This window comes from Macrotis lagotis, chromosome 1 (assembly GCF_037893015.1).
Source record: "Macrotis lagotis isolate mMagLag1 chromosome 1, bilby.v1.9.chrom.fasta, whole genome shotgun sequence".
Lineage (NCBI taxonomy): Eukaryota > Metazoa > Chordata > Mammalia > Peramelemorphia > Peramelidae > Macrotis > Macrotis lagotis.
The window spans coordinates 151,049,056-151,063,880 of NC_133658.1; the positions used below are offsets into that span (position 1 = coordinate 151,049,056).

General features: G+C 36.0%; 1 protein-coding gene across 1 annotated transcript in view; it reads left to right on the top strand.

The window, feature by feature from the left end:
• The window catches only part of DMTN (dematin actin binding protein), a 54,095-nt gene extending 47,460 nt beyond the window's left edge, over window positions 1-6,635 (top strand). The window contains exon 16 of the mRNA XM_074209113.1: window positions 126-6,635. Coding sequence (XP_074065214.1) covers window positions 126-239 — 114 coding nt within the window. The 3' untranslated portion in view covers window positions 240-6,635. The remainder of the gene's footprint in view (window positions 1-125) is intronic.
• The last annotated feature ends 8,190 nt before the right edge of the window (window positions 6,636-14,825 follow it).

The following is a 14,825-nucleotide window of genomic DNA, read 5'->3' on the forward strand; positions in this document are numbered from 1 at the left end:
GCTGGGTCTGAACTCTCCTATCTCAAAATTCAAGACAATTCAGCTGGTTGGCAAGAAGAGAAAGGTCTCAGATAAAGCTGTTGGTACCCTGTCTTAGGAAATCCCTGTGTGATTACCCCTTACAGAGACACCTATCAGCAGAAGACTTCTCAAGAGTGTTTGCCATGTCTCCTGAGGAATTCAGCAAACTGGCTCTGTGGAAACGCAATGAACTCAAGAAGAAGGCCTCCCTCTTCTGATTGCCCTCACCCTCTCTTTGACCCAGCCCCAAACACCTGCTTCAGGGCTTTGGACATAGGAGTTGTGGGATCCCAAAGTACCTTCTTTCCCTGCTAAGTGGGAGCAGCCCCCTCTTAGGGAAGTGGAAGGGTGGGGTGAAGATGAGGTAGACATAGTACCCTATGGCAGAGGGGAAGAAGATGGGTCTGCAGGTCAAGGGCCTAGAGACCAGAGATTTTTCTCTCACTCGGTGATGTTCTAAGTGGCCCCTACCTCCTTTCATCATTCCTAGTTTCCCATCATACACAGCAGACCCAGGCTACACCCCAAATACAAAGGGTTAATGTTTGCCCTAGTTGAGGGTCCAGACCCTGCTCCCCCCCCCATCCAGCTATCAAAGGGTTAGCATTTGCTGAAATCAGGTACTAAGAGCTGGGCTAAGAAGGGGGTGAGGGATGCAAAAACAGAGAAGGCCGAAGACAAACTGCGCTAATTCCAGGATTCTTAATGTGGTGTCCACAAACACTCTCCAAACTGGTAGTTCTTCCACTGGGACTCCCTTAGAGGCTGCTGGAGTCCTAACCCCAAGCTGAGGAGCTTTCTTCTAGCTCAATCCGGTCCTTTCCTCACTACCCCAACCTCTGGAGCCTCTTGTTACAGCCCTTTCTTTGGCTTCCCCCCAATGCCCTGTGTTAGCTGGGAATATTCACTCTATCAACAGCCTCAAGTCAGAGTCTGATAGAATTCTGGCTTCCGCACCAACCCAGCCACTGGGGACAAACTCCAGGGAAGCTTCCACATGTCCCTGTCCCAGGCCTCTTACAGCCACACATTCATCCCACACTGAGCTCTTAAAAAGAATGTAATTTATTGGGGCACCCCCTAGCTGCTCTCCCCACCTAATCTGCCAACTCCCCACCCTACCCCAACCTCATGACCACCTGACACAACACTCCTGGTTTCTCATCTCTACAAATTTATATATGTATATATTATATATATAATATATACATATATATGTGTATTTTTTTTCTGCTCAGTTCTGGGCTCTCTTCCTCCCCAGACTGTGGCCTCCTTGACCACTGTCTGTACATGATCAAGCTGGGGATGGTGGAGGGAGAGAGGGAGAGGGAACTCTGATTGGAATTAAATGACTGGATCAGGCCCCTAGGTCTCCTAGTTCTTTATGGGACAACAATGTCTGGGGAAAGGAGAAGGGCTGGGAGTATTCACAGTATAATATGGATTTTCCCATCAATGTCAGGATCCAGGAATTGTCATCGCTATAATCATTAGTGTCTACACAATCTCAAAGCAGTAAATGAGCACAAGACTGGGGACTTAATTTCAATTTAGTTCCAGCTTTGCCCCTAATTCATTGCATACTTTGAACAAATTATCCCTGTGGGTCTCAGCTTTCTTCATCATCAATGAAGGGATTAAACTAGATGAAAAAGCTCATTTTTAAATGGCATTTTACAATGAGCAAAACACTTTCCTCAAAACAACCCAGTGAGATAAGTAATGCAAGAACTGCCCCAGTTTATAGGTGAAGAAACAGAGGTGCATAGTAACACAGTGGGAATTTATTGACTAAAGTGACTTGCTCAAGGTTCATAGTAATATTATAATTGCATTTATATAGTGCTTTAAGGTTTGCAAAGAGCTTTTACAAATATCGCATTTGATTCTAACAACACCTAACAGGTAGGTACTTTTGCATAGTACCTATGTTAAAGGTTTGTCTCAAGGCTCAAGTGAGATAATGTATGTAAATTGTTTTGCAAATCTTAAATCTCTCTTCACTTAGTGCAATTGTTATTTTCCAAAGAAATGTTAATGCAGTGGAGTGGAACTTGGGTCATAGACCTAGAGTTGGACCAAACCTTAGAAATTTTTGAGGAGGCAGCTAGTTGGCACAGTGGATAGAGCATAGGCCCTGGAGTCAGGAAAATATGAGTTCAAATAAGGTTTCAGACACTTAATAAAATTACCTGGCCATGTGACCTTGGGCAGGTCACTTAATCCATTGCCTTGCAAAAAAAAAAAAAGAAATTATTGAGTCCAACCAAGATGACTTACCCAAGTTAAGATAGGTATAGGTAGTAAGTCACAGAACTAGGAAATCAGGTCTTCTGAATGTAGTCAAAACATTACGAAAGACAAGCCAAGAAGCTGCTAGATAACAAATCCATCAATGCAAATTTTCAATTCATCTTCCCTGTTGAGTAAATTATAGGTATAAGGATAGAGACTTTCTAGAGGTTATAATGATAATAATAATAACATATAGACATAATAAGTAACATTTATAAATCTGGTTGCTGTCCATTCTCAAAGAAGACCAAGATGGCATTACTATGTTGGGGTCAAGGTACGGTGTGTCCCACTATGGCTGATCAGACCGGTACAAGCTCAGAAGCTCTACCCTTGTATGGGGCACAAAAAAGCCATGTGAACATTTGGGTAGGAGTCTCTAAATTTGCATATCTCATGTTTCTTTTGAGCTACTGCAATTTTACTTGTCTCACCGAGTGCAACACCTTCTTTAATGTGGGCATACCATGCTGGATGTTCCTGGGACAGGGTCTCCCATGTCTCACCATCAAAGTTCTTCAAAGGGACCTTGTGTGTGTGTCCTTGTGTTTTTCCTGACCTCCATGTGAGTGTTTCTTGTTGGGTCAGATATTGTGCTGAGCATTTTACAAAGGTTGTCTCATTTGATCTTCACAGAAACCCTGGAAATAGGTACCATTTTTACCTCCATTTTACAGTTGAGGATTGACTTGTCCCAAGGTCACACCACTAGTTAGTGTTTGAAGCTGAGTTGGAACTCAGTTCTTCTTACCTCCAGGTCCAGTCTGCTGTGCCACCTAACCCCCCAGAAGCTAAATATAGGTTTGTCTTACTAGAATAGAGGATTTGAGTAGAAGGACTGTAGAAGTTGATTGAGTTTAAGTGAACATATAGCTTAGAATTTTATTGTTAGAAGTCTTGATCATAGGGGTTCTGGAAAGCATCCCAGGTAATTCCTAGTCTATAACCTTTTCTAGATTTCACCCTATCACTTTTTTGTTCAGCTGCGTACAACTCTCTATGACCTCATTGAGGGTTTTCTTAGCAAAGAAACTAAAGTGGTTTGCCATTTCCTTCTCCAGCTCATTTTTCAGATGAAGAAACTAAGGCAAACAAGATAAATGACTTGCCTAAAAGTCACACAGCTAATGAGTGTCTGAAGCCAGATTTGAACTTATCTTGGCACACTCTCCACTGTGCCTTCTAGCTGTCCCTTCTTGTTTACTAAATTTTTTCTATACATGCCTCCTTTCAGAGACCCTGGGATTTAGTGGAGTATTAGTTTTGGAGTCAGAAGACTTGGGTTCATATCCTGTCTCTGTCCATTTATTAGTTATGAGACCTTGAGCAAGTCCCTTTTCTGCTTTTTGGTTTACTAGTCTATAAAATGAGTGTGTTAGACACAGGGGCACGCTGAAGTCAGGGCTAACCAGTTTGTGAAAGCTGATTGTGAAACTTTCACAATTTCATAATCACAAATTTTCATGATGTGCAATATGAGCACTTAAGTCAGAAAGCAACACTTCACATCAGAGCTTGATTTATTGTTTTGTTGATTGACTTAGACTTAAAATATTAATTATGTAGATTAAAATAAAAAATTCCCCCCTTGAGAACTAAATTGTTAAACATTTACCAGCAGGACCCTTCCACCCCAACACTTGGTTATATGTGAAAGTTTCTTAGGTTGGCCACAACTTTGGAATAGATAAAAATTTTTGAAATAATCTTGTAGGGGAAAGCAAGAATTATCACCCTCATTTAAAGAAATTGAGACATAGAATGATTATATGACTTGTTTAAAGTTCATTAGTGGTAAAGCAAGGAAAAGATTTTTGTTTGTGTCTTCCAACTCTGGCCTTCTTCCACTCCCCTTACGTTGTGTTATTCCCCAAAAAGGGAAGTTAGGAGAGGTAAATGTATAATTGACTTTATAATTTCTCCTAGAAAGGGAAATCAGGCTAAAAGAATGGTCTGGGACCCCCAGGTCATATTCACCTATGACCAATCTAAATTGTTGAAGAGCTTCTAAATGTGTAATTGGTTAAGCCACTTAATTCTCTGGGCCTCAGTTTTCTATTCTAGAAAATAAAGAGGCAAAAGGATCTCCTACGTTCTTTTCATCTCTAACAAAAATTTATTGTGTCTCTTTTCATTCTGTTGGCCCCCAAATTTTTAAGTGTAGCAAGTGACTGAAAAACAAAAAACCCAAAGCTAGGAGAAGTAATTAGAGGCCCAGGGTTCTGGGAGTTAGGAAATGTTCTGTTTCACACTTTTCTTTGTGAAAGAATTCTTCTTTGTAGGTGGTTGATGGAAAATTTGATAACACAAATCCAAAGGTAACTCCACTGGTCCTTGTTGAAAGCTAGGGTCAGGTCCTTGACACAGCATAAGTCTTCCTTGTTGTGACCTGGCCAATCACACCAGGTAGCACAGGGCATAAATTGAGCCTGGAAGACCAAAGTTCCAGCTTCAGATAGGTAGCTGTGTGACTCTGAGCTAGACTCAGAACCTTTATCAGCCTCCTCCTAATACCATATATTATACTATTATTGTAATGGAAAAACACTAAAAGGAGGCATTAAGAAACAGGTTCAGGGGTAGCTAGGTGATACATTGAATAGAGCACTGGCTCTGGAGTAGGGAGGACCTGAGTTCAAATCCAGCCTTAAACACTTAAAACTTACTTAGCTGTTTGACTTTGGGCAAAACAATCCCATTGCCTTGCAATGTGGTGGGGGAGGGGAGATGGGAAAGGAAGGAAGAAATTGGGGTTCTAATCCCTACTCTACTACTGGATAACTCAGACCTTGGGCAAACCACTTTACCTTTAAAAGTCTCCATAAAAGTTGGAAAAATCAGCCTGGAGGCAAAGATAAACAGTCCCAACTCTCAAGAAGTTTTACATTCATCACATACACAAATCAGAATAAGGTAAGGAAATTAGAGGGAAGCAGCTAGGAAGTTCAATGGATAGAGTCCTGGGTCTGAAGTCAGGAAAACCCAAATTCAAATTTGACCTTGGACACTTACTAGTTGTATAATCCTAGGCAAGTCCCTTAATCTCTATTTGTATAAACGCACTAACAAATCACTCCAGTATCTTTGCCAAGAAAACCCCACGGACAGAATGGTCACTGGGTCATTAAGAGTTGGATATAACTAAACAATAATAATAATAAGGAAATTAGAGGTACACATACCTTTTGGGATCCAGGAAAGATTCACAAAAAATGCAGGCAAATGAATGAATGAATTGAACCTTGAAAAAAGACAAGTACTCAGAGGTAGACATGAAGGAGTAAGTTCCAGGCAAAGAGGCTGTTGGTCTAAGACATAATAGCTGGAAAAAGAGTGAGAAGAGTTTGTGGGCCATCTAGCAGTCTAATTGGACTAGAATGCAGAGTTCACAATGGGAAGAGAGCCCCCTGAAATAAGACTAGAAAGATAAATAGGACCCTTAAAAATGACAGTCTAAGAAGTATGCACTTTATCCTAGATAAAATGAGGAACCATCAAAGGGTTTTGATCATGGGAGTGACATGATCAGACTTATTCTTTTTTTTTAACCAAGTAATATTTTACCTCTTCCCAAGTTACATGTAAGGACAATTTTAAATATTAAATAAAAAAAATTAGTGTTATAAATTTTATCTCTCACTCCCTGTTTCTTCTTCCCTAAGATAAGCAATTTGATTTGGGTTACACATGTTAAGTCATGCAAAATACATTATCATATTAGACATATTGTGAAAGAAGACAGACTCAAAGGCCAAAATATATAGAAAGTTTAAAAACTTATGCTCCAATCTGCATTCAGCTCTATCAATTTTTCTCTGGAGGCGAATAGAATTTTTCATCATGAGTCCTTTGAAATTGTCTTGTTGGATCATTGTGAATGATGTCATTCACAGTTGATCATTATATAGTATTATTGGTTGGGGTTTTTTTTTAGGTTTTTTTTGCAAGGCAATGGGGTTGCCCAAGGCCACCAGCTAGGTAATTAAGTTTCTGAGGCTGGATTTGAACTCAGGTACTCCTGACTCCAGGGCCTGTGCTCTATCCACTGCACCACCTAGCCACCCCTATATAGTATTATTGTTAATGTGTACAATGTTCTCCTGGTTCTGCTTACTTCACTCAGCATCAGTTCACATTAAGTCTTTCCAGGTTTTTATGAAATCATTTATTATAGCATAATAATATTCCATTACAATCACACACCACAACTTGTTTAGCTATTCTCCAGATGATCAGCATCCCCTAAATTTACAATTCTTTGCCACCATAAAAAAACTGCTATAAGCATTTCTATACAAATATGTATATGTATGTTCACCACCTTTTTTTTTTAACTTTACCCTTTTATTAAAAAATTTCTTTGGGATACAGACCTAGTAGTGGTATTGCTAAATCAAAGAATATGCAGTTATATATATATAGCCTTTATATATATAGCCTATATATATATATATATATATATATATATATATATATATATATATGTTTAGCCTTTAGGGCAGAGTTCCAAACTGGTCTTCACAATGGTTGTAAAGTCCAACTATATTTTAGAGTCCCAATTTTCCCACATCCCCTTCAACATTTATTATTTTCCTTTTCTATTTTATTAGTCAATCTGATAGGAGTGAGATTGTACTTCCGAATTGTTTTAATTTTGATTTCTCTAATTATTAGTGATTTAGAACACTTTTTATAAAACAAAAGATAGAATTGATTTCTTCATCTGAAAATTTCATGTTTATATTTTTTAATCATTTATCAATTGGGGAATGACTTGTATTCTTATAAATTTGAATCAATTATATATATATATATATATTATGTATATATATTTGAGAAACAAGACCATTATGAGAGACACTTGCTGTAAAAATTTTTTCTTCTAATATTGGTTTCATTGGTTTTGCTTCTGTAAAACCTTTTTAATTTAATACAATCAAAACTGTCTATTATACAAGTAGTGTTCTCTATCTCTTGATTGGTTATAAATTCTTCCCTTCACAGATCTGACAGGTAAATTTTTCTTTAGTTTCCTAATTTGCTTATAGAATCCTTATTTATGTTTTAATCATGTACACATTTTGATTTTCTCTTGGTATTTGACATTGGTTGTTGTTTGTTTTCAAAGAGGACCAAAATTATATTCACTATGTTAGAGTCTTGCAGTGTGTCCAACTGTGGCTGATCAACTAATATAATCTCAGAATGCTCTACCTCAAGACAGTAATAAATAAGCTATCCAAACACCTAGGGTGGGTTTTTTAAACTTGTACGTCTTGAACTGCCTTTAAGCTACTTTAATTCTATTTTGCTTGTAGAGCACAGCACCTTCTCTGATGAGGGCATGTCATTCTGGGAGGTCCTGTGTCAGTGACTACCAAGTTACATACTGAATTCTTAAGTTTTTAAGAAAGACCTTGAGAGTGTTCCTGTATTGCTTTTGCTGATGACCTTGCTAGCCTGACCCCCATCCCTGTATAAAATGATCTTTTTTGGCAAGCATACATTTGGCATTTAAAACAATGTGACCAATCCCTTAGAGTTGCCCTTTCTTTAGTAAAGTTTGAATGCTTGGCAGTTGGGTTCAAGAAAGATTTCAGTGTCTGCTATCTTCTTCCAGGTGATCTTCAGAATCTTCCTAAGACAATTCAAATGGAAGTGATTCAATTTCCTAACATGGCGCTGGTAGGCTGTCCAGGTTTCACAGGCATACGACAATGAGGTCAGCACAACAGTTCTGTAGATCGTCATTTTGGTAGTCAGTCTCTACTTTCCTTTGAAGACTCCCAAACACAATCTAGCTCTGGCAATGTGTGAGTTACCTTCATTATCAATGTTTACATCCCTGGAATATATACTGCCAAGGCAAGTGAACTTATCCACTGTATTCAAACTTTTTATTTTGCTATAATTGATATATTATTAATTGTAAGGCCAAAATTAGCACAAGCAGCAGAGAAACTATCCTTATTTTGTTGTGTCTCAACTTCAACTTTGAGTGCACAATCATGTACCATACTCCATTTACTTTGATCTTGACTTGCAGACTTTTCAAGTTGAATTTGCCAACAGTGAGGTAGCTGACCTTGATGGTATATGGCATGAGTTGTTGTATACCTTTGTTATATTGATTTTCAGTTTTCCCAGCTATTTTTCTCAAATAGTGAGTTCTTGTCTCAAAAACTGGGAAATTTGGGTTTCTCAAGCACTAGTTTACTAAGGTCATTTAGAACTGAGTCTTATGTACCTACCCACTGATCCACCACTTTTATTTCTTAGCCAGCACCAAATGGTTTTGATGATTGCAGCTTTATAATATAGTTTGGGATCTGATATGACTAAGCCACCTTCTTTTGCATATTTTTCATTGATTCCTTTGATATTCTTGACCTTTTGTTCTTCCAGATGAATTTTATTACTATTTTTCTAGCTCTATAAAATAATTTTTGGTAGGTTTGGTATGACACTGAATAAGTAAATTAATTTATATAGAATTGTCATTTGCAGAACCATGAACAGCTGATATTTTTCAGTTGTTTAAATCTGATTTTATTTGTGTGAAAAGTGTTTCATGGTTGTAGTCATATATCTCCTGGGCTTGTCTTGACCAGTAGACTCTCAAATGCCTTATATTGTCTACAGTTATTTTAAATGGAATTTTTCTTTCTATCTCTTGCTGCTGGGGTTTGTTGGTAACATATAGAAATGCTGATGATTTATGTGAGCTTATTATATATCCTGCATATTTGCTAAAGTTGTTAATTATTTCAAGTAGTTTTTCAGTTGATTTTCCAGGATTTTTTAAGTATAGCATCATATCATCTGCAAAGAGTGATGGTTTTATTACCTTATTACCTATTTTAATTCATTCAATTTCTTTTTCTTTAATAAACTAAATTTAACATGCTTAGTACATGTTATATTACAATATTGGATAATAATGATGATAATGGTCATCCTTGTTTCACACCTGACCATAATGGGAAGGTATTTTTTTAGTTTAGTCCTGTTCCAATAATACTTGCTGATGGTTTTAGATACTATTTATAATTTTAAAGAGAGCTTCATTTATTCCTATGCTCTCTAGTGTACTTGATAGGAATGGCTGTTGTAGTTTGTCAAAAGCTTTTTCTTTAGGAGCAGCTAGGTGGCGCAGGACACCAGCCCTGGAGTCAGGAGAACCTGAGTTCAACTTCAGACACTTAATACCTACTTAGCTATGTGACCTTGGGCGGGTACTTAACCCCTTTGCCTTGCAAACCCTTCCCCCCCCCCAAAAAAGTTTTTTTTTCTTCCCCTATTGAGATATTAAGTAGCTTGGGTGGTGAGGGTGGGAAATAAAGCATGAAATAGGCCTGGGGGAGGGGCACAAATAGTTCAAGAAATGATATTTTGGCTTGTGAGGAGGATTGTGTGTACTTGCAAGATACTTGAAAAAGGGGATAAGGTAAAAATGATTATTATATTTTGATTCAATTTAATCAATGCTGCCTATCAGGTAATCAAGTAAACAATATGTGATGATAGCTTAATAGCAATAGGAGCTAATCAAGCAATCAAATAATCAAATTGTGATTGATGATACCTGATTAATAATATTAGAGTGATAAATAACACCAAGGGAAGAGGCACAAAGATTTATAATTTTAGAGGGAACGAAAGGAGAATGTGAATGCTGAGTAAATTCTAGTCAATAGATTTAGCCTAGTGAGGGAATAAAATACATTCCCATTTGGGTTTAAAAATCTAACAATCTTCAGAGAGGAAGGGAAAGATAAGGGAAGAAAGGACTGATTAAAGCGAAGAGAAGGTATAAGTGAAAATAACCTGAAAGTTAAATTTTTAAAAGAAAAGTCAAAGGGGAAAGGTAGTAAAATTGTGATGAGGAGGAATAAGAGAAAAGGAAAGAGAAATATAAATGGAGAGAGATGATAGCATGGAGGGAAATACAGAATTGGTAATCCTAACTGTAAATGTAAATGGGATGAACCATCCTATAAAACAGAAGCAGATAGCAGAATGGATTAAAAACCAGAATCCTACAATATGTTGTTTACAAGAAACATATTTGAAGCAAAGAGATACACACAGGGTAAAGGTAAAAGGCTGGAGCAAAATATATTGTGCCTCAGTGGGAGTAAAAAAAAATCTAGGGTAGCGATCCTCATCTCACACAAAGTAAAAGCAAAAATCAATCTCATTAAGAGGGATAAGGAAGGAAACTACATCTTCTTAAAAGGCACTATTGGAAATGAAGCTATATCATTACTGAAGATGTATGCACCAAGTGGAATAGCATCCGATTCCTAGAGGAAAAGCTGAGTGAATTACAGGGAGACATAGACAGCAAAACTTTAATACTGGGAGATCTCAACCTCTCTCTCTCTCAGAACTAGATAAAACTAACAACAAAATAAATAAGAAGGAAGTTAAGCAGGTGAATGAAATCTTAGGAAACTTAGATATAATAGGCCTCTGGAGGAAACTTAATGGGGCTAGAAAAGAAGATACTTTTTTTCTCAGCAGTACATGGCACCTTCACCAAAACTGACAATGTACTAGGGCACAAAATCCTTAAAATCAAATGCAGAAAGACAGAAATAATAAGCACACACTTTTCAGACCATGATACAATAAAAATTACATGTATTAAAGGGTCATGGAAAGATAAACCAAGAACTAGTTAGAAATGAAATAACTTTATCTTAAATAATGGGTGGATCAAATAGCAAACAATAGAAACAATCAGTAATTATATCCAAGAAAATGATAATAATGAGACATCATACCAAATTTTATGGGATGCAGCCAAGGCAGTTTTGAGGGGAAATTTTACATCTCTAAATGCCTATATGAATAAAACAGAGAAAAAGGAGATTGATGAATTGAGTATGCAACTAAAAAAAACTAGAAAAAAGAACAAAGTAAAGATCCCTAATTAAATACCAAATTAGAAGTTCTGAAAATCAAGGGAGAGATTAATAAAATGGAAAGCAAGAAAACTATTGATCTCATAAATAAAACTGAGTTGATTTTATGAAAAAGCCAATAAAATAGACAAACCTCTTATTAATCTGATTTTTAAAAAAGAAAGAAAATAACCAAATTGTCAGAATCAAAAATGGAAAAGATGAACTAACCACTTATGAGGAGGAAATCAAAGAGATAATTTGGAGCTACTTTGCCAAAATTGGACAACATGAATAAAATGGATAAATATTTACAAAAATACAAACTGCAGGGGCGGCTAGGTGGTGCAGTGGATAAAGCACCGGCCCTGGAGTCAGGAGTACCTGGGTTCAAATCTGGTCTCAGACACTTAATAATCACCTAGCTGTGTGGCCTTGGGCAAGCCACTTAACCCCATTTGTCTTGCAAAATAACATAAAAAAATACAAACTGCTCAGATTAACAGAAGAAGAAATAAATACTTAACCCCATTTCAGAAAAAAGAAATTGAAGAAACCATAAATAAACTGCCTAAGAAAAAGTCTCCAGGTCCAGATGGATTTACAAGTGAATTCTACCAAACATTTAAGGAACAATTAATTCCTATTCTACATAAACTATTTTTAAAATAGGAGAGGAAGGAGTTCTGCCAAACTCCTTTTATGACACCAACATGTGTTGCTGATACCTAAACCAGGAAGAGCCAAAACAGACAAAGAAAATTATAGACCAATCTCCCTAATGAATATTATTTTTTTTACGTTTCTGCAAGGCAAATGGGGTTAAGTGGCTTGCCCAAGGCCACACAGCTAGGTGATTATTAAGTGTCTGAGACCAGATTTGAACCCAGATACTCCTGACTCCAGGGCCGGTGCTTTATCCACTAGGCCACCTAGCCACCCTCCTAATGAATATTGATGCATAAATCTTAAACAAAATTTTAGCAATGAGACTACAGTAAGTTATTACCAGGATAACACACCATGATCAGATTGGATTTATACCAGGCAGGCAGGGATGGTTCAACATTAGGAAAACACTCAACATAATTAAACATATCAATAGTAAAACTAATAGAAATCATATGATTACCTCAATATAGATTCTGAAAAAAACCTTTGATAAAATATAACATCCATTCCTATTAAAAACACTAGAAAATTTAGGAATAACTGAAGTATTCCTTAAAATAATAGATAGTATCTATCTAAAACCATCAACAAATATTATATTTAATGAGAACAAACTCAGAGCATTTCCAACAAATTCAGGGGTGAAACAACAATGCCTATTATTACCATTACTATTCAATCTAGTATTAGAAATGTTAACAGTAGCAATAAAAGAAGAAAAAGAAATTGAAGGAATCAGAATTGGCAATGAGAAAGCAAAACTTTCACTCTTTGCAGATGTTAGCATGGTATACCTAGAGAACCTGAGAAAGTTATCTAAGAAACTCTTTGAAACAATGAACAAATTCAGCAAAGTAGAAGGATATAAAATAAACCCAAATAAATCATCAGCATTTCTACATATGACCAACAAAGCCCAAGAACAAGAGATAGAAAGAGAAATTCCATTTAAAATAAATGTGGACAAGATTAAATTCTTGGGAATTTGTCTCCCAAGACAAACCCAGAAACTGTATGAACACAATTATGAAGTTCTCCTCACCCAAGTAAAGTCAGGTCTAAATAATTGGAAAAAATATCAAATGATCATGGATAGGTTGAGCTAAAAATGACAAATTAAATTATTTGTTCAGTGCCATACCAATCAAACTGTCAAATAGTTACTTTACCAAACTAGAAAAATAGTAATAAAATTTATCTGGAACAACAAAAGGACAAGAATAGCAAGGAAAATGATGGGGAAAAAGTGTAAAGGAAAGTGGCCTAGCTCTACCACATCTAAAACTATACTATAAAGCAGTAATCATCAAAACTGCCTGGTACTGGTTAAGAAATAGTTATGGATCAGTGGATTAGGATAGGTTCAAAAGAAACTGTCGTAAACGACTATAGCAATCTACTATTTGATAAACTCAAAAACATCAACCTCTGGGTTAAGAACTCACTATTTGACAAAAATTGTTGGAAAAACTGGAAAATAGTATGGCAAAAACTAAGCATAGATTCACATCTCAACACCCTATACCAAAATAAGGTCATAATGGGTACAGGATTTAGACATAAAGAATGATACCATAGATAAATTAATAGACAAAAAAAATACTCTATCTGATATATGGAAAAGGGATAAATTTATGATCAAACAAGAATTAGAGCACATTATAAATTACAAAATGAATGATTTTGACTATATTCAATTAAAAAGTTTTTGCATTAATAAAATCAATGCTGCCAAAATTAGAAGAAAAGCAGAAAGCTGGGAAACAATCTTCACACCCCTAGAGTTCTGATAAAGGTCTCATTTCTAAAATATATAGAGAATTGCATCAAATTTATAAGATCACAAGTCATTCCCCAACTGATAAATAGTTAAAGGATATGAACAGACAGTTTTCAAATGAAGAAATTAAAGCTATATATAATCATATAAAAAATGCACCAAATCACTATTGATTAGAGAAATACAAATTAAAATAACAATGAAGTATCATCTCACACCTATTAGATTAGCCCAGATGAGAAAAAGGGAACATGATCAATTTTGGAAAGGTTGTGGAAGGATTGAGACATTGATGCATTGCTGGTGGAGTTGTGAACAGATCCAATTTTTCTGGAGAGCAATATGAAACTATGCCCAAAGAACAATAAAACTGTTCATACCCTTTGACCCAGCAATTCCAATTCTAGGACTATATCCAGAAGAAACTGCAAAAAAATGGGGAAAGTCCTACATATTCCAAAATATTTATAGCAGTTCTTTTTGTAGTGGCAAAGAACTGGAAATTGAGGGGATGCCCATCAATTGGGGAATGGCTAAACAAGTTATGGTACATGAATACTATAAAATATTATTGTCTATAAGGCATCATAAATGGTCGGACTCTAGAGAAGCATGGAATGACTTATGGAATCTAATGCTGAGCAAAAGGAATAAAGAGCCAAGAGAACAATGTACACATCAATAATATAATGGAAGCAACTCCTCTAGACAGTTTAGAGAGCTAGACAATTGTATTTGACTGGTTAAGGATTATATTATCCCCAACCAGAGGAAGAAAAACAAAACACACAGGAAAAAAAAAACAACCCTTCCAAATCTGATGAACACTTTAAAAAAATTCTCTCATGTATCTCTTTCCCTTAATCCTAATTTCTCATGCCAAAAAATTATTAATTTGTAAACATGTTTAACAAAATATGTATATAAAATGATAACCTGACTGTTTCCTGCTGAGGGAAGGAGGTAGGAAGGGAGGGTGGAGGGAAATTTTGTAACTTGGAAATATGCATGTACAAATGGATGAAAATAAATAAATAAATAAATAAACAAATAAATAAATATTTTTTAAAAAAGAGGTAATCATTTAATATCTTTTGGTTTTGTTATTAATTTGATCAATTATTCTGGTACTTTTCCTAATATTGAAC